Below are 25,834 nucleotides of genomic sequence, written 5' to 3'. Positions count from 1 at the left end.
CTAATTTCTAATTGGCAACCAATGGGAATTCAGTGTGTTTTCAGTTGTTTACTAAGATGCATACTAGCACACTTCATTTTTAAATTAGCCGTTCGATAGTTGTACAAACTTTTCAATCTTTCCCACCCAGCCATCCCCCGGCATCATCCAACACCTAACTCAACACAGGCGCTACTCATATGTTACTCAGGTTATTCGCTAATTTGGCTGGTATAATTCTGGGGAATTATTTTGCCCCCAAATTCCACAATTTACCTAACGGATGTCACTTATTACATCCTTACCGATATACTTAATAACAACCATTTGATCTGGCTCCTGTGACAACACACTGGACCTTTCATACAGCGATGTCATATGAGTGGTAGCCCCCAAGAGGCCAAATGTAGTTTATTATTAAGCTTTAGTAGTTTTTAGCATTGCTTGTACAGTATCAGTAAATATGTATACTCTGAATAAACTTGGAAGCTTAACCTATTTGTGGTGTGTGTAAATCTCCTTTTAACGATTGAACGTAGGCCCTATATTATTGTAGGCCACTCTTCTTAGCTTTGTGTAAACAGTTTTATCATGGTATTCGATACGATAGGTTGGGTTATATTTGTGAAAGCCGACTTGATATCTACTGCGTGGTGTCGCCATTTACAATACATGAAATTGAATAAAAGTTGTTACACAATGTGTGACGGTTATGAAGCAAATAACGAATGTTGTATTTGTGACAGCCTCAATTTTTATAATCATTAAAATTAACCCCATTCAACTCATAAACATTCATTATGTATATTTGTTGACCTTTGTATTATACAGTAGCGATGATGGGATTTTTTTTTGTAAACTTACAGAGGTTACCGTTACCGTAGTTTATGTTGGTTGCTTTTATTTTTAATTGTAGACATTTTTAGAAACCATTTTCTTATATTCTTTCTTAGCCATCCATCCAAAGCCAACATTAAGGTTATGTTGAGCATCCTCATACTCTGTCATTCCTTCTGGAATACATCTTATAGTTTACACTAACTGAAAAAAATACTGTATTGTATTTTACAGATGTCTGCTAAAACAGTATTGAAGTTTTTTGACCAAAGAGATCTGGAATGTTCAATCTGTCTACAAAGATTCACAGATCCAAAGGCGCTTAACTGTCTTCACACTTACTGTCTGAACTGCCTGCAAGATTTGATGAGAAGACACGGCAAGATACGATGTCAAAAATGCCGTGAGACGTACGATCTTAAAGATGGTGATTTGAAACATTTGAAGTGCAATGAAACAATCAGTTACCTAGTTGAATACGTTGAGAAGATTGAATCTGAAAAACCTGAAACATGCTCAAGATGTTTGAATCAACCTCAGCACTATTGTTCTGAATGTGAAATGTATATGTGTAGGCAATGCATCCAACAGCATAAGATGTTCCCTACGCTGGAGAACCATTCACTATACACACTGGATACAGACATAGAAGAACAAAGTGAAGATTCACTAAACTGCCAAAATCACCTGAATAAAAAACTGGAAGATTACTGTCGTACATGTAAACTTCCTGCATGTGAAGATTGCAAGCATATTGTCCGTTGTTATAGAAATAAACATGAGGTGATCCCAATGAAGATAGCTCTGAATGAGATTAATACAACTGTTACTGAAACTATGAAGACAGCTGAAGGAATTAAAAGAAAACTAAAAGAGAGATTAGATGTTATCACTAAAGACAGATCAGAGTTTGAATCCAATTTGAAGTTAAGCAGAACAGCGATTGAAATTCACAAGAAGACAATTATCAGAAAGGTGAAGGAAGAAACAAAGATAATGATGGCAAATCTTAAACAGATTTATAAAGACCAAAGCAAAGTTATCGATCGTCAAGTTAAAAGTATTGAATTCAAGCTGACACAAGTAAACACGTTGATGGAATCAATCAAGAAAACAATGAATAAACCAACAGAAACAGAAAACCTTGCATCATACCAGACGACTATCACTGTAGTTGAGAATGACGCTGCAGCAGATGAATTGGACAAATCATTTACAAAAACAAGAATTACACTAAAGTTTATTCCATCTCCACAGCTGGTTGAGTTGATGAATCATGAAGGTGTTGGTAGACTTATCACTGTTGGTGGTGTACACAATGTTAATAAAGAAGATGAGAACATTTCAGTCACAAAAGGACAGCCATTTAGTGTGAGAGTATCAAGACTAGCAGAGAGTGATGTTGGTAAATTAACAGCCACACTAAGCAACTCATCAGGTGCGAAATCAGCCACTGAAGTAACACACAGAAAGGGAGAGTACACAGTAACAGGTAGATGTGATTTGGAAGGAGATTGGCACATGGATATCAATGATGGAGATATGTCACATGTCATAGGTTCACCAGTGAGTATCAAGGTGGAACCTGTTGGACTTGTACATACCATAGATAACATATCAGAGTATAAAGAACATTCGAAAACAAACAAAGTGACAGATGTAGTATTGGATACTGATGGATGTATGTTAGTGTCAAGCTACAGTAAAGATTTAATAAAGTTTGATCAATCAGGTAGTTTTGTTTCTAAGATACAAATACCACAAAATGTACAAGTCAATCGCATGCATCAAATAGGCAATGGTCACATGGTGTATAGTGATGAATTAGGTAAATGTGTTGTAATGTGTGATAATCAATATCATGAAATCCGAACCTTTGGTAAAGGAGTATTAAAATATCCTGATGGAGTAACAGTAAACCAAAAGACCAGGATGTTATATGTAGCAGACCGCGAATGTCACTGTGTGTTTAAATTCAATATTGATGATGGTAGTCTACTTGATAAAATAGGTTCTAAAGGTAGTGAAGCAGGTGAAATGAATAAAACACAAGATGTTGCTGTAACAAATGAGGGTCATGTGATTGTTGCTGATCTTGATAATCACAGAATACAAATGTTTGATGGTAATGATAAGCTGATAAAGATCCTTGTAGGCTCTGGTGTAGAAGATGGTAAAGTCAAGGGTCCTTATGGTATAACCATAGACATGGATGGGAATATGATAGTATCCAGTAATCCTAAACTACAACTATTTGATCAAAATGGTAAATTCATTAAACGAATAGATAACAAAGATGATGGGTTGGATATTCCATCTGGGATTGCTGTAATCTCAGAAAGACCAAGGAGGGTTGCAGTGGCAAACCACAGAGCCAACAATGTAAAAATATTTAATTATTAAATTAACTACAAAACATGAACAAATCACATTATTAAAGCAATTAGTGTACACAAACTAAATTATTACCATTTATGTCTTAATTTGTGTATTTAAATGTTCTGTTGTTATCTTAATATTTTTGCATATTAATATTTGTTTAATTATAAAATTAATTAAAAATATGTTTTTACATTTTACTACGTAAAACACAATCACATGACCTTAATTTAATATAGTGTATAAAAATTGGATGTTTATTGTTTAATATTTCTACATTCAATTTTTTATTTTAATGTACACACTAATATCTTTTATTACGTACTGTGTATTCTAATGTGGGGGGGGGGGGGGGAGGAATACAGTACATTATCAAAGGTTATACAGATAACATGATACAGTAATTTTAAGACCTGTAACTTGGAATCGTTGTTTAATTTACACAGGTTTCTTAATTACAGTGGAACCCCTTATTTGGGACCCCCTAAACGGGATACCCCCATTAAGGGGACACTTTCCCTCGAAATGACCGATTGGGTAATAATATGTTTACTATTTTAATACTAGTCAGAGGACACCTCTTTAAAAGGGAACGCTTGTTGGTTCTTTAAGGTGTCCCCAAAGGTTCTCTATAATAAGAAGTTACATAATAATATTAATATTGACACTAGTATAATTGTCTTATATACATGTTACTCCAATAATAAGATTATAATTATTTCGTGAGGTGGTTTCCCGATTAATCGTACGATCAAAACGGTATAATTGCCTCGTATGATAATTATTTTACTTATTATACAATCTTGACAGAAGGCGGCATGGTGTTGACAATCTACTTTGATGTTTATTTTGTCTGTGAATCGCGCTGGTAACAGAAATAAAAACGTGTATAGGCCTCATAATAATTATTATATTACTGTAAATAAAATTAACAATGCTGTATTAATTAAAGTAAAAGAAATGATATTTAAAAAAATGAGAAAAGGGATTTGTATTATTTTATGGATTATAGCAGTTGTTAGAAGTAAAGAGCTATTTCATGTACAATGCAACTGTTAGATTATCGACTTAGTAACTACAAGATGATGAAAACGTAATATAATTATGTTATTACCTTTTTAAATGTCAGGTTTAATAGCCTGCCAGATTCAGTATTCTACTCTCCACCTTATCTTTATTAATGTTAGCACTTTTATCGTACAATGATTAAACAATATGAATATGCCAACAATTTCTTGAACAAACTAATATCTTGCTAATCTTCAACAAAATCTTTTGTGAATGTTTTCACCGATATAAAACAATTTTCTGATTTTCATTAAAAGTTTTTTTAATTTTCAAGAAAGGACACAAAATCTGTAAGCTGAATGATTTGTTGTTCACTTGGAAGTGGTACATCTTGTTTAATTGCTAAAAAGAAAAGATTCAAGAAATTTTATTGGTGGACTTTAAAATGGAAATTCGTTTTGCTTGGCATAATTAAGACAATAAAACAACAAAGAAAAATACATCAAATTGCAAAAGGCAAAGTTAAAATTTATAGGCCTATGTTAAAAAACCAAATTATTAGAAAAACGCCATAGGCTCTGTAATATACTGTTAAAACGATTAAAATTCAAAATAAAAATTTATGAACGTGCCTATTATCTAAATGTTTTTTCTTCTTGCCTTATTTACTGGAAGATGAGGGCGTATCAATTTTATCTCTGTTGCGCATGTGTACAATTGAGGACCAGTGTTGTTTCACCGTACCACACCAAGGATGTTAAACAGTCTGTCGCTATAAGATTTCTGCGGTGCTGACGTCACGACGGTAGGTGGCGCTGTGTGGACGGTATGTGGCGCTGTGTGGACGGTATGTGGCGCTGAGAGGTTGCTAACCAACCAACAGAGTGACTCCAAGGTCACCAATGGTTTGGAATAGGCTTATTGAAGTAGTGTTAAACAGTCGGTTGCTATACAAGCAAATTTCAACCATACCATGAAAGTCCAGTGGTCTAATGGTTAGGGTGTCCACACACAAGTAGAAGATTCCGGGTTTGAATCCAAGTGGTGGCTTTCTACACTATCATACTAGTTTGACAAAAAAAAGTGTCATGTGCCCAAATATGGTAGTGATATGACATCATCATGTCCATATACGGGCACATCACATTTTTTGTCACAGAAAGTTGATAGTGTAGACAGAGCATTTACAGATTTTCATTCATTTCCAAAATATCACGGAGGGCTATTTATACTTTCTGTGACTGAAAATGAATACCATAATTGTTGATATAAATCCAAAACCACTTACCTTGTGCTTTTGGTAATATCATGTTTACTTCTTCATTATATTCCCAGCCTTCAGCAAGAACAGCTGTAGAAAATGCAGAATGTTTCATTAAAAAAAAGCCCCAACAACATTCAATAAACTTAGGCCTATATGAGCGAGTGAGTGGCCGAGCACACAGTGGGACCGTAATTTATGTAGCAATAACATTGGCAAAGGTTCGAGGGTCACTGGCTCCATGGTGGTAGAACAAGTCTTCTCGGATAAGGACTATAAACCGCAGGTCCAGTGCACACATCTAGCTCATGTGCACTTTAAAGAACCTAGTAGATCTTTTGAGACAAGTACTGTAGGTTGTTACCCTGGTGTACTAGTACAGAACACACACAGCAACTGATCATAACTGGGGCGTCTGGGAGACCAGTCTTTGACTGAAGAGGTTACCCAGGTAAAATATATAAAATATTTCAATTAATTGTCAGAGCTCATGTTAGAATATAATTGTGTATATATCTCAAGAATGAGTAACCTGCAAATTTTTATTTATAAATTTGTAACAGAGAGTGGATGCCTGCCATCATAAGAAGAGGTCGCCCAGTATAAATAAAATATTTCAATAAGATATTTCATGCATATTGAGGTGTGTAAAGTGTATACCTTGAATAGCTTTTTCTACAGCCATTCCTACCATGGATGCAAACCTGTCAGCTTCTATGGAAGAGTATGCTTGACATACAAGATTAAACATTCGTTGTCTGATAACACCTATCAACATACAAGAAAACAACATTTAAAAAAGTAGGTAATAGATACAGAAATGAGAGACTACACAACACACATAACAAAGTAAATGTATTGTCCCAAAAAAACATGAAAAATGAAGAATAATAAAATCAGACTTTAAATATAGGCCATTAGTTATTCACCATTGTCTGACAGATTACATTTTTTTCAGGTAAATAAATGTGGTTTTTACTCGGGGTACCCGAGTCTAGGACTTACTCATTTTCTCCTTTCTTTTTTTTGAGTAAAAAGTGCGATTTTTAAAGTACTACTCCTCCCTTATGAGTTGTAGTATTGAGCTGGGATTTGGCATGAATATACTACAGGGACATGTCCTCAAATCTATAGAGCCGGATTTTTAATTTTTTGTTAATTAATTTGTTTAATTAAGAAGCCACAATGTGTGACACACACCACAGCGTTATGTAGTTATATGGTTATATGCGGATTCTTGGCGTAGTGGTTATCACGTTTGCTTAACACGCAGAAGGTACCTGGTTCGAGCCCGGACGAAACCTTTTTTTTAAACGTTATGGTGAAAAGTACTCTATACGCAATATGATAATTATACACAGTATATCTTATTTTTATTATTTTTTTAAATACTTATTTTGTGTAATCGGTAATTATCACTTTTACACATGTTTATTTTTCTTTGTGCTTATTACCATATTTATTTGTAATTTAAATGGATTAAAAAACTTTCTGTAACCCACATTTTTAGTGTAAGTGGTTTTCGTAGTGTAGTGGTTGTCAAGTCTGCTTAACACGCAGAAGGTCCCGGTTCGAGCCCTGGCGAAACCTCGGGTTTCTTTTCCTTTATGGTGAAATAACTGTATACGTCTGTATACAGCTTCTTTCGCTGTACCCCGAGTATTGCACATTCGTGCTTTTTTGTTAATTAATTTGTTTAATTAAGAAGCCACAATGTGTGACACACACCACAGCGTTATGTAGTTATATGCGGCTTCTTGGCGTAGTGGTTATCACGTTTGCTCAATACGCAGAAGGTACCTGGTTCGAGCCCGGGCTAAACCTTTTTTTTTAAACTTTATGGTGAAAAGTACTGTATACGCAATATTATAATTATACACAGTATATCTTATTATTATTTTTTAAAATACTTATTTTGTGTAATCGGTAATTATCACTTTTACACATGTTTATTTTGCTTTGTGCTTATTACCATTTATTTGTAATTTAAATGGATTAAAAAACTTTCTGTAACCCACAATTTTAATGTAAGAGGTTTCGTAGTGTAGTGGTTGTCAAGTCTGCGTAACACGCAGAAGGTCCCGGTTCGAGCCCTGGTGAAACCTATTTTTCTTTAACTTTCTAACTGTATACGTCTGTATACAGCTTCTTTCGCTGTACCCAGAGTATTGCACATTCGTGCTTTTTCTATCCAGTTTTTGGTCAAAGTGAATACTGTAACAAACATTTTTAAGGGGACAATATATCTTTAAATATTCGCAAGATAAATTGTTTTAAAATATATTTTAAATTTTAAAATAGCTATTATACTACTATGATTAGCACACCGGAGACAATTCCTTACTCCTTTTAATAGTGTATTAATTAAGTTCTATATAGTGTGTATATGCATTATATAGACGTGACAGCTTTATGTCCCATCTGAAGGATGAAGCAATGAAGATAAAGTCTTTAAGCAAGCAAGATGGCATGAACTTATGTCTCTAGTTTGATCCCATATCATGGTCATATTGCTCTTTGGAAAAATGACCTATTATCTGTGCTTTATGAAATTATATACCTACTTGTTAATTCTTCCATTTCGTTCTTGATACTATCTGACCAATCATGATTGAGATGTATGTACACGCCCCCATAATCTCGCTGCCATAACTTTTGCCCAACAGCCCATATTTGGCCTAGATCTGTGTTTGCCTAGTTTTAAATTGATATTAAAAACATTAATTTGTAGACAGATTACAAATTGATTTTAGAAGACCTGGAGGACAACTGATTGCAAGTAGAGCAGCGTCTTGGAAGTCTGTAATTTTTGGTATTGATTAATTGTGAATTGATTGATTGGCCATTGGTTGATTGGCCATTGATTAATTGGTCATTGATTGATTGGACATTGATTGATTGATTTGATTAGGCATTGATTGATGGGGCATTGATTGATTGATGGGGCATTGATTGATTTATGGGACATTGATTGATTGGTCATTGATTGATTGATGGGGGATTGATTGATGGGGAATTGATTGATTGGGCATTGATTTGATTAGGCATTGATTGATTTGATTAGACATTGATTAATTGTGCATTGATTGATGGGGCATTGATTGGGCATTGATTGATTTGATTAGACATTGATTAATTGGGCATTGATTGATTGATGGGCATTGATTGATTGGGCATTGATGGATTGCTTGATTGATCGATTGATTGGGCATTGATTGGCAATCTGGAGATGTAATCGTAACTTACTGTCTTGACAGATTCTGGTATTCTTTTCCAAAGATATCTTGCATTATTTCTGAGGAGGAAATGTAAGTTACATTTTATACATTTTTAACGGTTAAACAAATTAGCAATTCAACTTATTATAGTGTTGAATCATGGAGTAAAGAATATTATAAAAAATATATAATTATTCTTTAATCCATGGTTGAATACAATGCATTGCACACTTACAAATCATTCTGAAGAAGATATAGCAGCATGAGCTTAGCATAGACCTCTGGTGTTGCCACGCCTCCTGGGGACTGAAAATTAAATAAAAAATAATAATAAAATAAAATGTAGGCCTAGTACTGTAGGGCCTAGCTAGGCCTAATACTTAAAGCCCCCTTCCCTACGTTTTTTAGATCTAATTTAAGATCACAAACTATATTTAATGTAAAAATAATACTATATGGTCCTATTGCGATAACTTTTTTCGTCTTTAAACGGTTAAAAATGTGAAAAATAAGTCGATTTTAATAATTATAGCGGCCCGCTATAAATCCCAAAATGCATTGCGCGCGGATTGATATTTTTGTTTTTCACCTGTAATTCGCCCACTTTTCGATCGATCGTGAGGCCAAAACAAATGGAAGACTCCTAACTTTTCAGCGAAAATACCGGGTTTTCCCCAATTTGTATCAACGGAGTCTGGCAAAATAGAAAGACAATTAATGCAGCAACTATACAACGTCAGGCTAGGTATATAGCTAGCGTACGATGTTCGTACGTTACCGATGTTTACCAGCTAGGCCTACAAAACTAAGCCTAGCTAGGCTAGGCCTAAGACCGTCCACGAGAGGCCGATCGCCGCGAGCTACTTAGGTAGTGCATTGTTTCTCACTTTTTATCATAATTTACCATAAAACGTACATTTAAGACAAGGAATGACATGGTTTAATGTTTTTAAAGTGATATATATGTATTATTTTTCAAAAAACGTCCAAAATAGCAGGGAAGGGGTCTTTAAAATACGGTCAGTCTAATTACCGAAAACAACCGAAAACAACCGAAAACAACCGAAAACAACCATAAACAACTGAAAACAACCATAAACAACCAAAAACAACCGAAAACAAACCGAAAACAAAATAACAATATCTAAATACCGAAAACAAATTTGATGCAGCTACTATATTGACCTCGCACGCCAAACAAATTTCTACAGTATATTTTTTTAATGTCGCCCTCTATTGATAGGTGTTTCTAAAGCCAACAAGACCGCGCGCGCAAAGCCAAGGAGATAGAGAGACCATACGAAATGGAAGTGTGCACAAAATTTAACTCGATATCGTACAAACTCAATGATAACACCGTACCATTTACTTACAGAATCTACAATATGTTAGATATTTAATATATATGTTACATGAATCTTACAGAGACAAGGAATTGTCTGTAGTCGTAAGACCCTTTGAAAAATAAAACATTATCATAAAGAAAAAAACATGAAATAAGGTTTTAAAGATACAAGTTGGAAAGTTAAAGTATTGCTACATATAATATAAAAGAAACTACATAATAGTAGCCTAACACTCACACGCACCACGCATAATATATAAGCATTTTAATATATAAGCATTTTTAAGTACTGTAATTCGATATAATCACTTATAAAATATTTTTTAGTATTTTATAACAATTTTAACAACTAGGGATGGTTCTCGAATACATAGTATAATTTCAGCGATTTCAAATGTACGTACCGCATGACAATAATACACCACTTCTACGACGTTTATTTGTGTATATTGTGTTTATATGTAAAACAGTTTGTGAAAAACACCTCTATTCGGTGCAAATCGTAAATTCGCTTTAACACTAGGAATTATGTTACAGATTTTCAGTTGTGTTCTCATGTATTATTTAAAACATGAAAAATGTTATTTATTTACTACACTATGTTATTTAAATTTAGTTTGTTGTAGTTAAACAAACATGGCTAGATGTTGATAATACATCTGATATCTTGAATCGAGTTTGTACCTCGAAAACAAAATGAAATTTAGTACTTAAAAGATGTTACAGACTTGAGTTGTGTTCTCATGTTCTCTCAATATGATTAGGCCTAAGGTTAATAAAGATTTACAAGTTAATGTAAAATGTTTGTGTTTTCACTTCCTGTCATCATTTTTGTCAGACTATTTTATATATATATATATATTTCAACGGAGAAAAACATTCATTAACTCATTAATCAGGGGAAACAACATTACGTTTAATTGTTAAACAACTTAATCAAAATTAAGCTGTCGCTGCAAAAGGGCACTTAAAATGAATCCTCTCTAAAACGCACACTGCTGGAATTAAGAATTTAACTTATTTAATAAATGTTTTATAATTAACTTTATATATTTTTTTATTTTATTTTAACCTTGATTTTAATTTGTATTACAATACTTGTAAAGTCTAGTGGTGAATTGGGCATTACACCAGAAGGCTAGCTATACTCTTTCTTTTCAAAGTGATTTTTTAATGAAACAAGTACTTTGAACAAATTCATGCGTGAGCACATAGGCATCATTTTCTCTCTATTTGCATTCAAATAAATTACAGTTATTCGTTTAGTGAACAAATAAATTCAAGAATCAACATTAAAATAACGTCAAATGATATGAGGTTCCATTTTTCATGAATTTTACGCGCGAGAGTACCCATTTCCGGCCATCTAGCTAGGGGTGTCATGGGAGTAAATTAGCTTCGCCACAGGCCCCACCATGGTTCCAATACTTCTTATCATTTTATCAGAACTAAACCCACCCACCCACAATGATTATCTCAGGCATTACAAATCTCTTAGTAGGCCTACTAGCTGTTATATGGCCACCGAATAACAAAGTTTAATAAATAATAGACTATTGAATGAATTTTCAGTGGATTATTTGTGGGGTGGAGGTATAGGCCTACTATAAAACAAAAAAACACCTCTGACGTATTTAGCTTTGCTTTTTGCTTCTCAGTTTGAAATGAACATGTCATAGGGGAAAACTTTACCTTTGCCCCCCCCCCCCCCCCTCCCACCTCCCTATTTCAAAATCCTGGATCCGCCCCTGATATTGGTGCCGAATACTCGTCAGATCCTGACAACCAAACCAAGGCTCACGTGTAGTAACGCAGTGCTATCTACTTCAATATATCATTAATATAGAGGGCGACGTAAAAAAAATTTGTTTTCGGTAATTAGATTTTTTCGCGCCGCGGCTCTAGCCAGCTATGTCCCAGGAGGACACATTCATTAATAAGCTGTTTCATAGCGGTAGCTTTAGTATCTAAGGCTGACAGTTTTGTGAATTTGGAAACTCGACTATAATTTATAGGTAGCTGCTGGACCCAAAAAACGTCTGGGAGAAGAGAGTCTATATGAAAGCCTTTGCTGATAATACAGTATTATTGAGATGTAGACGGAAATCTGTAAAATCTTGTTCAATAAATAATAACTTCGTTTTTGCTGTCAACCAGGCCGGTATTATAATAGGTCACTGTCAAATAATCATTCGATAATGGTCAAAACTTTATGTTGGCTCTGTCAACATAAAGGGAGATATTTACAATGACTTTCTTTTGACTGTCAATCTAGGCCAATGTTATAATAATACGCCGTCAGATATTAAATCATTGAAACAGTCCTGGTAAATTTTTTTTTTGGTTATCAGATGCCGTGGGTGGGGGGGGGGGGGGGGGGGTCCAATCAATTATCGTCAGAAGGTGAACAATCAGTCTAGGTAGCAGCAGCAGATTATTAGGAACGCCTGCTTCATTAATTAATCCAAAAAGGTTTGTACATTATCTATTTGTTTATTAGCCTTCTCCTAACACAATTATATTTTCTTTAAAAAAAGGTTTATAAGTGGTTTCAACATTTATGATAGTAATGTCACAGTTCTGTGTCTGGACGCAAGTTCATTGACCTACTAGTTATATTATTCATATTAACTGATATTTACTCTTCATTTACCGTAAAGTTCAGTTTTAATGAAATATATAATATAAATTGGCTTCGTACCAATTAATTAGTGTTGAAAAGGTTAGTTTTTTGGTGATAGGTGAAAATGACATGTAACTTCGTAATCAATTTATTTTTTTTGTATAAAGGCCCAATTACACTATGACGATAACGACGGACGATAAATATATAGCATGCATTTTTTTACATAAACCAAAAGAAATTAGAAAGGTTTTCGTTCTAGACCTATAGGATAATCATTTATGCTGTCTTTGATAAAAATAATGTTTTTCAAATTCCAATCAAATGACGTCATGATAAATAAAAACAATAAAATCGCTGTATTGTCACGATATTATTGGTCTTACTAATCATGACGTCATTTGATTGGACGTGTGAAAATATAATTTTCATCAAAGGAATTGTTTATATTTCTTTTGGTTTATGTATTAAAAATGCACATTTGTCTATTTATCGTCAATCGTTATCGTCCTAGTGTATGGGCCTTATGCTGTAAATGTTCAATTAATTGATCATTCCGATTTTATTAGTTGGACTCTTGCACAGTTGCTGTCTAATCGTTGTTGTGTAATATCATTTCGAACCATATTAAAATCATAAAGAGATTCATATTCCTTAACATGTGGCTGTGCATGGAAGTCCGGTCTACAAAAACTCGGGCCCGGGATCATTGTTATTGGGCCTGAAAGTGTTGGTGAATTCATAATTATACTTATTATATTTATCTCAAATCATTAGGACTAGAAATTTGGCTTATCAATCAAATAAATACTTTCGTTCAAAATGAAACTCCAACCTCTCTAATAATCAAAAGATTGAACTCGAAAACGGACCGTTTTTTTGAATTGGGTATGTTGAAACATTTCAATATTCATTTAAAAAAGTACATTAATTATGGTATTGATCAGTGGCTATAGGCGTAAAAACCCTCGGTCAATATCATGTAAAATGCACTGTGGAAGGGTCATATTAAGACTGCAAAATTGGGCTTATCAACAAATAAATACTTTCGTTCAAAATGTAGCCTAAAATCAAGGCTGAAAAATTGGGCTTATCAACAACAAAATATTTTATTATTAGACGCGATAACATCAAGGATAATCAGTATAATTATTAATATAGCCACTGTTACTAGTTTTATTCTACATGCTAAAGTAAATAAAAATCCACTAGAAAACAAACAAGTCTGAATGTTATGCTTATTAGCCATGTTATGTTTGTTACTGTAGGCCTATGATTGTTTGCAATGTCCACATATTATTTCCGTGGGCATATCCATAGTGTATCACTCACAAAAAAGACGTGTGAGGTCCTTTCTTTAGATTTTGAAGAATGATTTGTGTTACAGGTTGACACATGAGTCAAATGCTCAAGATATCGGCTAACGCCATGGGACCCTTGGCTTATCAATGAATAATAAATACAGTACTAGGCCTACTTTCGTTCAATTGAAATCGGAATCTGACTGTTTCATTAAATTGGGTGTGATTAGGCCTAAACATATAATAATTTATTAAAAAGGTACAATAAAAACAAATGCATCAGAGGCGTAAAGAACCCACGGTCAATATCATGTAAAATGTATATGGTATAAGCACTTTGGAAGGGGTCATTGTTATTAAACTGGAAAATTCGGCTTATCAACAAATAAATAATTTCGTTTAAAATGTAAAATTAAGACTGGAAAATTGGGCTTATAAACAAATAAATACTTTTTTTCAAAATGTAAGAAAACATTTTTTAAATATAATCCTTAAGCTCTGTCTATACTATCAAACTAGATATGATGTGCCCATATTATATAGACATGACGATGTCATATCACTACGATATTCGGGCATATCACTACCATATTTGGGCACATCACACTTTTTTTGTTAAACTAGTTGGGACAGTGTAGACACAGAACTATGTGATCGAAACATAAGTCGGAATTGGACTGACGCGATTGATTTAATTGGGTATTTTTATTAATGTAATGATTCATTAAAAAATATAATACCGATACGCGTTTGGTATTGATCAATGGTGCAAAAAACCCTGAGAAATAATGTTATAACGCGATTTGGTGATTGCTTAGCAATAATACAACCCATATACTATTATTATAAATACCTATTACAAATGCATTCATATAACTTTTCATCGCGAACCGAAAATGCATAAATGCTATTCTACAGACAGTAATTATATATTCAAAAGCCATATTATTATTATTATTATCAATACCTAAATGCGATAGTAATAACCACATAAACATACATTATTCCCAATACAAGTGTGTGCGTTTAATTCTAGAAAGAAACGACTGTGCTGACAGGCCAATGACATAAATCACAAGTAAAGTCCCAATTGTTCACTTGCGTTTTGATTGGCTGACCTATTATATTAGATTAATGAAGACTGTTCTTGCAACTGTCCAGTCAAAAAGTTACGCGGCGTTTTTTGTAAGAAATATTTCTTGTTTAGTTTGTTTTCGGTTTGTTTCCGGTTTGTTTTCGGTTGTTTAGGGTTGTTTCCGGTTGTTTTCGGTTGTTTTCGGTTATTTTCGGTTGTTTTCGGTTGTTTTCGGTAATTAGACTGACCCTTAAAATAAAATTACAGATATCATCATATAAATTAACCATCGATCGACCTGCATAGGCCTAGCCTATATAGGAGGCCTTGGCCTTAGCTACTACTGGCGTTACTTATAGCTAACTATTTTAATCATGGAGAAATTCGTAGGCCTTCTAGGTATGCCTTTAAATCATCCAGCACCAGTGAGTGAGTGGTGGCAGTAGTCGACGTCTAGTTCTAGAGGTGGGCTAGCTAGTAGCGGCGGGCTGTTGTTGCTGATTGCCCCTGGCCTAGCTAAACAAACCTATTTATCTTATATTTCTGTTAGATTACTGGAATTCACTGAAACATTACAAAACAAATACCTCTAATTCTTGCTGCTCTAGTTGTTTTACAAGAACAGGAACATCCATTTTAAATTGCTGTAGCCTTTAAATGCTACAAGTTGAGGCCTAGGCTAGTCAGGTTTAATTTTATTAAAAATATTTAGTTTGATAGCGCGCCCTCTATAAATTGAATATGTAGGTCAATTTATAAAACACATGATAAATAAATAATTGTACGAAAGCCCATTAATGCCATTTGAAGTATATGTTTTTCGAACGTAATCCGTTCTAACGAATTAGTAATTCGTTTGAACGGATTAATAATCTGTTCAAACGAATTAGTAATCCGTTCAAACGAATTGCAACATATACAACAAGTGCCATTTAAAGTATATGTTGTAATTCGTTTAAACGGATTACTAATCCGTTCAAACGAATTACTAATTTGTTTAAACGGATTACTAATTTGTTCAAACGAATTACTAATTCGTTCAAACGAATTAATAATTTGTTTAAACGGATTACTAATTTGTTTAAACGAATTAATAATTTGTTTAAACGGATTACTAATTCGTTTAAACAAATTAGAAATTTGTTTAAACAAATTAATAATTTGTTTAAACAAATTAATAATTTGTTTAAACAAATTAATAATTTGTTTAAACGGATTACTAATCTGTTTGAACGAATTAGTAATTCGTTTGAACGAATTAGTAATCCGTTTAAACAAATTAGTAATTTGTTTAAACAAATTAATAATTTGTTTAAACGGATTACTAATTCGTTTAAACGAATTAGTAATTCGTTTAAACAGATTAGTAATCCGTTTAAACAAATTATTAATCCGTTTGGACGGATTCCTAATTCGTTTGAACAGATTATTAATCTGTTTAAACGAATTAGTAATCCGTTCAAACGAATTGCAACATACACAACAAGTGCCATTTAAAGTATATGTTGTAATTCGTTTGAACGGATTACTAATCCGTTCAAACAAATTACTAATTTGTTTAAACGGATTACTAATTTGTTCAAACGAATTAGTAATCCGTTTAAACAAATTAATAATTTGTTTAAACAAATTAATAATTTGTTTAAACGGATTACTAATTCGTTCAAACGAATTAGTAATCCGTTTAAACAAATTAATAATTTGTTTAAACAGATTACTAATTCGTTCAAACGAATTACTAATTCGTTCAAACAGATTATATTTCAAGTGATTTTTAAAGTTGATCAATACAATTTACATCAGTTACAGTATACATAATTTATTATATCTCCATTGCGTGTGATAGAACATGTGATAGAACACAACTGCACAAGACAATTCGATTTCTTTTTAATATATTTTCTTTATTTATAAAGCAAACTATTATATGAGCATAACATAGCATAGCTACTAAGAAATTAACCAAATTAAGGCCAAAAAGAATAAAAAATGAGCTAAAATCCAATACTAAAATGTCGTTCGTCCATGATTCTCTGCTGGTTACAAACTATACAGAAGATACTGTAATTAGGAATGCCCTGATAAATACTATTTAACCAAGGTACAGAGTCACAATAGTGAATACTATACCAAATGTTATTGCACATACTGTACAATCAAGGTAAGAAAATTAAAAATATTATGTCTTTAAAAAAGAAACAGATAGAACACACACACGTAAATAGATAAACAATTTTGTTTAAAACAAATATATATATAACTGTTGAAAGTTTTTGATAGGTGGTCTATATAAATAAGAATTGTATACTGTAGATTAACAACAATAACATTATTCAGTCAATAAAAAAGTAAATTAAACAATTGAAATTAAACTGTGTTAATTTTACTCAAATAGTAAACTTGTTAAAAAAACATTGAAATAAAATGTTAAATAAAAATATTGTAATATCATATAATATGAATAATATATATATAGTTATATACATTCTGCAAATGAAATGATAAAATGTATAGCAATGATAAAAGATTCACATATTAAACAAAATTAATTAATAAAACAAAATTAAAAATCATATTAAATCAACAAACAAAAGAACATCTAAAAATTTGTAATAACTATCGCAAAATCAAACTAAATTACATACCATATAATAAATGATGCATTCAATTATGCATTTGAATTATTAGTACAGCTCTGTCTACACTATAAAACTCTATGCCCATATATGGACATGATGATATCATATCACTACCATATTTATGCATATCACTACCATATTTATGCATATCACTACCATATTTGAACACATCACACTTATGGTATTGATATGACATCATCAAGTCCATATTTGGGAAACACTTTTTTGTCACATAAAATTTGATAGTGTAGACAGAGCTTTAGAAAGAAGACTGCCATGCCAAATGGCAAATGACAAGGTATACAGGTACCATGTAAGCACCTCTGTACAAAGCTAAGGGTAAAATCAAGTTATAATAACAGATTTTACAGATCCTCGACCCCTGTCACGGGTCACTGACCAAATGCAACAATTTGACCTGGCTAGGTCGTGAAACATTGCTGTTTACTAAACAAGTCCAGTGGATTAGATTGAAATCTTTCTAAAATTAAAACTACCTGGATAAATGAGAATATTCATATCCCACTAAAAGATTATAATAAAACATAAATATTTTGCACACTATTTAAAAGATATTTACAGAAAAGTTGGGAAGACTTACATAGCACAATGTTATAATACACCCTGTAAAATAATTAACACCCTTTTAAAACGAGAAAAGAGACCATGCTGAAGGAGAAGACAAATATGATGCATAGTAACATACACTGTTAGCAGAACAAGAAATATATGAAGAATTTTTTGGTCAAATTTTAGGGTTTTTCTCGCAAAATTAACAATCTCCTTCAAACATGCTGAAATATCCGTATTCTAATAAAATTCACAGATTGTCTTACAATAAAATTTCATTCCTTATTAATTTAAAGAAAGTAAAGCTATATAAATGAAACACAAATGAAATGATCTGGTTACATCTTGTTTTTAAAACTAAGGAACACAAAAAAATATATGTAAACATTTAAATTAAAAAGAAAACAAAGAACATATGTTACCCTCTTACATAAAGAACACTAAGAAAATATGTAAATCTTACATAAAGGAACACAAATAAAAAATATGTAAACATTTTACATAAAAAGAAAACACAGAAACTATGTTACCCTCTTACATAAGGAACACTAAGAAAATATGTAAATCTTACATAAAAGAACACGAATAAAATATAAATAAACATTTTACATAAAAAGAAAACTAAGAAAAATATGAAAAATATAAAAAAGAACTGAATATTAAACATACCTGAATTTGAAAGAATACTAATATAACCAAGGTGATAAATTTATGTAAATAATTTGGTATTAAAATATAGTAAAATGGAATACTGTGGATGGAATCTAGACAAATATTGCACAATTATAATATAAATCTCATCTGAGTGTTAACAATTAAAATAGCTCACAATATCTTAATTCTGAAGTGGTAACCTACTACTACTACAATATCACTGTTTTTAAAAAGTTAGAGAGAGAGACGATTATGATTGACGATAAACATACATTTTTCTTACATAAAACAAAACAAATTATACAAGTTTTCGTTCTAGAACTATAGAATAATCATTTATACTGTCTGATAAAAATACTATTTATTTTAAAATCCAATCAAATGACGTCATGATAAATAAAAACAATAAAATTGTTGTATTGTCACGATATTATTGCTTTAACTAATCATGACATCATTCAGGACGTGTGAAAATATTATTTTCATCAAAGCATATATGATGAAAACTTTTTAGATTTCTTTTGTTTTATGTATGAAAAATGCATATTTATCTATTTATCATTGATCGTTATCGTCCTAGTGTGAATAGGCCTTTACTTCAAAACTGCACCTTTTCCCCATGCATGCTAAGGTTTTGAATATAATTCAGTGTTTCCCCCAGCCTACGTGTGAATGGTGACTACAGCTACTGGACCTTATAGATGACTACATATTCAAAATGTATGCTTCATGCTTTTAATGTTTCATTTTACACCGTTTAATTGTGCAATTTACAATTACAATTCATTTCAATTTTACATCATTTGCACTAATTTAATTTTGATTTGCAATAATGTGTAATTATAATATTGGAAAAGGTGCAAGAGCAATTTTGAGTGCCAAAATGATATGGTTTTTGTTTTGGGTCTATTCCTATACCCCAAATTACGTTGAATGTTTTACTCCATATAGATGTCTTCAGTTGGGTTGGTAAACTCAATGAATTCATCATAAAATCTCTGGAAGGCAAATCTAAAATAAAATAAATTATAATATTTAAGAGATATATATATATATATATTATATAAGAGATAACATTTCTCATGATTTAAGTTATTTATAGGTTTACATTGTAATCGTTATTGTTTTTATTCTTAATTGATTTTTGTAAGAAGAAAGAAGAAAAATAATAATTGTTAAAAATGATACTGCATTCATACAAATAAATATAAATGACAATGATAGGTTAATGAATGTTGACATCTCAAAATGTTTTATTTTGTATATAGTCATGAATTTTAACTGTTATGAAAATGTTATGTAATTTGATGTTTTACTGTATTGTATATTTTTTAGATATTTCTTCAAGTTACCTGTACTGCTGTAGTGCAGCTGTTAGAGCTACCCTCTTGAAATATAGTTAAATAATAAATTAATAAATAAAATAATAACTTACCCTAGGGCCGTAGCTATTGGTTTGGCACTCTCTCCTTCATCAGTTACAAATACATGACAAGCATATCTAGTTTCAGATGGATGCTTAGTAATGAAACCAAAATACCTAAATAAACAACAAACAAATATATTACAAACTCCATTATAAGTAATACATTTGAAATGAGGCAGCTAGGTAATCTAATGTGATTTTTAAAAATACATTTATAACCACAAAATGAGGAAGCTAGGTACTCGAATGCAATTTTAAGAAAATAATTCATAACCACAAAATGAGGCAGCTAGAGAGTCAAATGGGATTTAAACAAATAAATTTATAACCACAAAATGAGGCAGCTAGGTACTCAAATGTGATTTTAAGAAAATTCAGTTCATAACAAAATGAGGCAGCTAGGTACTCGAATGCAATATAAAAATATAAATTCATAAACACAAAATGAGGCAGATAGGTACTCAAATACGATTTTTAGAAAATAATTCATAACCACAAAATGAGGCAACTAGGTACTCAAATGCGATTAAAACAAACTAATTCATAACAAAATGAGGCAGCTAGGTACTCAAATGCGATTAAAAAAACAATTCATAAGCACAAAATAAGGAAGCTAGGTACTCAAATGCGATTTACAAGAAATTTTAACTATAATTACCTATCATTAGCAGGATGGTAGCCACAAAATGAAACATTTTTTAATGAAAAGAAATGCGTCTTTCCCTGTTTTTGTTTTCCTGACAACAGTTTACCAACTTTCTTCCTCATAGAATCTTTTTTCTATAAAAAATTGACAATATTGATTTAACAATACTAACTACTACTACTACATTAAATTTATTTTAAAATAATATACAATGCAATGTGTCACTAAAATCATAATAGACACCTATGAAGGAGGATACCACTTCATCCTTATCAGTGGCGTTACACAGAGGCCTGGGGGCCCTGGTTTAGGAACCCTAAGTGACCCCGCAATGCTGGAGGCCTCATTCGTTTTTAGCCTTTTTCTACATACAGTATTTTATTGCCTTTTTTTTTTCTCTGGGCACTGCTCAGGGGCCCCCATAAGCTCCAGGGCCTCTGAATTTAGCCAGCAAACGCTCATAACCGTTACACCACTGATCAAAGGAGGACAATGAAATTCTTACCGGAATAACATTTTTATTTTCTTTAGTGTAATCAATCATACGGATTCCTTTATCACTTATCTCAAGCTGGCAAGGAGCTGGACAATAGATTTCTACCGACACATGTCTTGCTGTTACAACCTTTAAGAAAATGTCGATTAATTTTAATGATCTCCAGAAAATGATTGCGTATCACTAGGACATCAGCCTTCGTTGAGAAAATTAAGGATCTAGGCTAAGCCTAAGCTACACACTCAGCCACCTAAGCCTGTGTGCTTCCACCGGCCCAGCACGGTGTAATAGCACCACGGCCGAGCTCTAGTATAGAGATTACAAGGTCAGATGCCAAGGTTCACTCAATCTAAAAGTCCCTATTGATTTATTAACTGGTACATTACCTTTTGCATAGCCTTACAGAGTGTGTCATTCCCCTTGTGAGAAGGCACTTCTACTGAGCCTAGAAACTTCAGGTGAAACCTATTAATGTACATTCTTTTTCCATTCATTCCTTCAAAAAAAAAAACCACTAACTATTTATTTTTAAATAAATTTCTTTTCTCTTTAGTAGTCAAATAAATTATATTATAACAAAAACAAAAAAACATTAATATTAAAAACTGGAAATGGTTTAATTATACACAATATTCACCTGGTTCAGTCTCCGTGTCAGGGGTGACCTCACGGACATATTGACCTGGAAAACATCCTTCTTTTCCAGTTCGTAGGTTAATTCCCTCAAACCAGAGGTCTTTAGATTTCTTGTCTAGATGGACGGGGTCACTGATGTCAAGTAAAAGCTCATCATGATGCCGTGGAATGAAGCGGAATATAGCCTTATGTGTCTGTGAGATCACATACCCATTGAGACTTAGAGTTGTAGGTCTAAACACCTTTTGGCCAATTTCTGCAAAAGACATAAAGATATATTAATGGAGCGAGTAAGTGGCCAAGCTGTTAAGACAGTGGAACCTTAATACCTTGCCATATTAACATCGGCAAGGGTTCGAGGCTCACTCCCTCCATGGTTCTAGTGGTAGAACGAGTCTTCTCGGATAAGGACTATAAATGGTAGGTCCAGTGTACACTTCTGGCTCATGTGCACATTAAAGAACCTGGTACATCTTTCGAGACATGTAGTGGCTTACCCTGGTGTACTAGTATACACACAGCACACAGCCACTTATCATAACTAATCAACAGGGCCCCTTGATTGTCAGCATACGTTATTTAGGGTCACCCTCTATAAATAAGGTGAAATAAATGTTTTCAAAATATTTAGCTTATGTACCTTTTTATTTTAACAATTAATTTTTTTACCTGGACTTTGCGTGAATATAGTTTCATCTTTAAAGCCTGCGTTTGACTTCTTCCTTCGTTGGGGTCGTATCTCAGGACTTTTATCTTCGTTTATGTACACGTTATCACTATTTAACAACGGTCGATTAATTGAACTAGTGGTATTGAATCCTATAGATTTCACCTCAGAAGTAATGGAATAATCCGGACTAATGCTCCAATCAGATTGATAGTTACAGCATAATTTTCTAGGTCGATTTTTTATTGCAGTTAGTGGCTGATTTTCTAAGGAGCTTTCTGATTGGTGGTCAGCTGGGGAATCATTGGATATACCACCAATAGATAGTGGAGTTGTAGATACGTTTGGAGATGTATTTTTGGATTGTTTTAAATTAGCACCTTCTACTTCATCTTGAACGCTCTCTGTAGAAAACAAACATTTTCATTTTATGGATTGATATGGATGGATTTGTAAAGGGGCCATGTCAATATTATCCTACTGCAGTTACTGCAGTACCTATACTTTGGTCTTCTTTGACCTTTAACCTTTTTATGCAATCATTTAGCAACCATTGTTTGGGGGTATCATATACAGTTTCTATAGAAATCAATTATTACAGTCACTGCCTCATATAAACTTCTATATTGAAAGAAACTAAATAGTTAATACAGTATAATACTTTTGGGTTTCTGAAGCTCTGTCTACACTATCAAAGTTTATGCAACAAAAAAATGTGATGTGCCGATATATAGACATGATGATGTCATATCACTATAATATTTGGGCATATCACTACCATATTTGAGCACATCACATTTTTTTGTCAAACTAGTTTGATGTGTGGACAAAGTTTAAGTGGCTGCATTAATCAGGATTTTGGATAGTGAATGTCTTGTTAGTTTGAATGCGAAATAAACTTACTACTTGGTGGCATTTGAGGAAGTTTTCGACCTCCTCTTTTTTTCTTTCTCTTTGGTGTTTTCTCGTTTTTCTATTAAAAAAAGGTTTTCAAAATTAAAAATCAATTAATGTTTCAAATCGAACATACATTATATTATTTTAAAAAAAAACAAAATTAAGTACACTTGTTGGGCTGTTACCCGTTACAAATCTCCGCACTAGCACACTTTGTCGTCAACACAGGGGTTTTGTGTAAAGTCTGCACCAGCTTTTTGAAAGGTAATGTGAAAGGAAAGATAGGCAAGGTCCATAAGCTCTGTCTACACTATCAAACTTTTCGTGACAAAATATGTGATGTGCCCATATACAGTTAAGACATAATGTCATATCACTAACATATTTGTACATCATATCACTACGATATTTAGGCATATCACTACCATATTTAGGCATATCACTACCACATTAGGGCACATCACACTTTTTTTTTGTCAAAACTAGTTTGATAGTGTGGACAGAGCTTTATACTCTCTCAATTACCTCATTTTTGTTAGCACTACACTTCTTTTTTGCAAGCTCCTCATCTAATATATCAAGGAGCTTTGAAGTGCATCGGTCGTTTTTATCTCTGTAATCTGAATCCGACTCGTGATGTGACGTCGTATCTGAGGCATCAAGAACATGCTGCAGTATGTCATAATTGTTGTTATTCCCCAAGTCTGTGTTTTCTGCATCATCGTCAATAGCTGTGTCCTCCTCTTTTTCAGTTTCATTCTCCTTTCTTTGTGCCGATTCAGGAGCTAAAGATTAAAGATCAACTTTATTGTTACGTTTAAAATTTGTATATTTTTTTTAATTTCATACGCATCGAGTAACTTGCCAATTACAGGATGGATAAACTATTTAATAATTTATCGTGCTTATAAACTATGTCTCGTTTGAGGCTTAGGGAGTGGAGTTGAAAGAGTCGTGAGTTACAACTCTGGCACTAGGTCAGGATTGAACCTCAGACCTTGGGATTGGAAGGCAAGCATGTTAACCAACAAGCTACAGCTCCAACATTTGAGTTGTTGACACATAAAATCGTAGTAATTTTACAATATACAGACATTGATAAAAGAACATTTCACAAGAAATCTTAGACTAAAAACATATTTTTCAAATTTAGAAAATGTAGATGTTTAATTAAAAGCACATTATATAGAATAATCACTTACATTGTGCTATAAAGTGAACATTGTCAAAGCTAGTATTTCCAAGTAGTTCAGCCTCGTTTTCAAAAACACCATCGCTGTCATAATCATCTATTAGCGTTAATCTATGACGTAAATCAAACAAAGTATCGTTTAATCAAAATTGTATCACAATGTGGTCAATTTAATAGCAAAATACAACAAAATTGATGATCAGGACGCGGGCTAGTTTTTATTAAGAGATTACTTATTTAGGTTAGAGGTTTAAGTTAAGTTTATTGATGGCAATTATTTATGAAGGAATTTGATTATTTAGGCGGGGGGGGGGGGAGGGTAGGCTTATATAGCCTATGAGTTAGAATGCATGCATCATGATTATTATGTTATGTTATATAGGCACTGATTAATCATTGTTGAGCCGGTATACTAAATAGTATATACTGTACTTGCTGTATAATGTTGGGTTGGTTTGAAGCTTTAAACTAGGCCAGGCCTATATAGATAGTAGTATGACACTACTCTCTCTGTCCTTGACGTAATCCAGAAAAAGATGCCATTAATATTGGGGGTACCAGTACAAATTATATAAATGTGGTATTGCGACACCGCGACTTCATGTATATTGCAACTGTTGGCTAGGCCTACTGGTACTCTTCTCACCAAAATCAGTGCAGGAGACAAATCAAAGCCTGCCCTCCCTGCTGGGCTCTGTGTATGCTGTGGCTGCCTTTTGGTTGAGTGACGCAAACATCGTCCCTTCAAATCGTAATAATTAGCTTTCAAAACTACTTTTAAATCACTGTATACAAACAACTAGTAAATAATAAACAAACTAGCAATATTAATACAAACCTATAAGTATCTGTAGTTGTTAATTCTAGTCTTGAATAGTCTTGATTTTCAACAGACCTGTTGTCTTCACAGGCTGCCATACTTTATATAGCGCCCTCATTTCTTAGGAAAGTTTTCGACACATTTTCTTTCTTTTTTCACACCACC

At 32.8% G+C, this 25,834-nt stretch overlaps 3 protein-coding genes across 3 annotated transcripts; 1 reads left to right on the top strand and 2 right to left on the bottom strand.

Moving 5' to 3' along the window:
* Positions 1 to 1,050: 1,050 nt before the first annotated feature.
* Positions 1,051 to 3,536, top strand: LOC140041169 (tripartite motif-containing protein 2-like). Its single transcript, XM_072087593.1, has one exon. The coding sequence runs from the start codon at positions 1,051 to 1,053 to the stop codon at positions 3,217 to 3,219; it is 2,169 nt and encodes a 722-aa protein (XP_071943694.1). The 3' UTR covers positions 3,220 to 3,536.
* A 10-nt stretch (positions 3,537 to 3,546) lies between these two features.
* Positions 3,547 to 15,717, bottom strand: LOC140040967 (COP9 signalosome complex subunit 8-like). Its single transcript, XM_072087272.1, has 7 exons — positions 15,614 to 15,717; positions 8,918 to 8,988; positions 8,711 to 8,759; positions 8,029 to 8,158; positions 6,125 to 6,232; positions 5,492 to 5,554; positions 3,547 to 4,605 (listed from the first exon to the last, which is right to left on the bottom strand). The coding sequence occupies exons 1-7, from the start codon at positions 15,659 to 15,661 to the stop codon at positions 4,526 to 4,528; spliced, it is 549 nt and encodes a 182-aa protein (XP_071943373.1). The 5' UTR covers positions 15,662 to 15,717; the 3' UTR covers positions 3,547 to 4,525.
* A 3,126-nt stretch (positions 15,718 to 18,843) lies between these two features.
* On the bottom strand, positions 18,844 to 25,825 carry LOC140040966 (uncharacterized). The gene is made up of 11 exons (XM_072087271.1): positions 25,688 to 25,825; positions 24,860 to 24,960; positions 24,183 to 24,442; positions 23,664 to 23,733; positions 22,763 to 23,164; positions 22,095 to 22,349; positions 21,844 to 21,953; positions 21,467 to 21,586; positions 20,974 to 21,095; positions 20,325 to 20,429; positions 18,844 to 19,900 (listed from the first exon to the last, which is right to left on the bottom strand). The coding sequence occupies exons 1-11, from the start codon at positions 25,765 to 25,767 to the stop codon at positions 19,828 to 19,830; spliced, it is 1,698 nt and encodes a 565-aa protein (XP_071943372.1). The 5' UTR covers positions 25,768 to 25,825; the 3' UTR covers positions 18,844 to 19,827.
* Positions 25,826 to 25,834: the final 9 nt, after the last annotated feature.

The sequence above is a fragment of the Antedon mediterranea genome, chromosome 2 (genome assembly GCF_964355755.1).
Source record: "Antedon mediterranea chromosome 2, ecAntMedi1.1, whole genome shotgun sequence".
Taxonomy (NCBI): domain Eukaryota; kingdom Metazoa; phylum Echinodermata; class Crinoidea; order Comatulida; family Antedonidae; genus Antedon; species Antedon mediterranea.
The sequence above is the reverse complement of the archived record's forward strand: the minus strand, read 5'-3'. Positions and strand labels throughout refer to the sequence as shown.

Bases quoted from the DNA above. Each gene is read 5' to 3' on its own strand.
- LOC140041169 (XM_072087593.1), top strand. From the start codon at position 1,051: ATGTCTGCTAAAACAGTATTGAAGTTTTTTGACCAAAGAGATCTGGAA.
- LOC140040967 (XM_072087272.1), bottom strand. From the start codon at position 15,661: ATGGATGTTCCTGTTCTTGTAAAACAACTAGAGCAGCAAGAATTAGAG. The intron at 8,989-15,613 runs GTATTTGTTTTG...TTTAATTTTCAG, and splicing joins TAGAGCAGCAAGAATTAGAG to TCCCCAGGAGGCGTGGCAAC. The intron at 5,555-6,124 runs GTATACACTTTA...CATTTTCTACAG, and splicing joins TGTAGAAAAAGCTATTCAAG to CTGTTCTTGCTGAAGGCTGG.
- LOC140040966 (XM_072087271.1), bottom strand. From the start codon at position 25,767: ATGGCAGCCTGTGAAGACAACAGGTCTGTTGAAAATCAAGACTATTCA. The intron at 24,961-25,687 runs GTTTGTATTAAT...TTTACGTCATAG, and splicing joins ACAACTACAGATACTTATAG to ATTAACGCTAATAGATGATT. The intron at 21,096-21,466 runs GTAAGAATTTCA...AATTTTTTATAG, and splicing joins AAAATAAAAATGTTATTCCG to AAAAAAGATTCTATGAGGAA.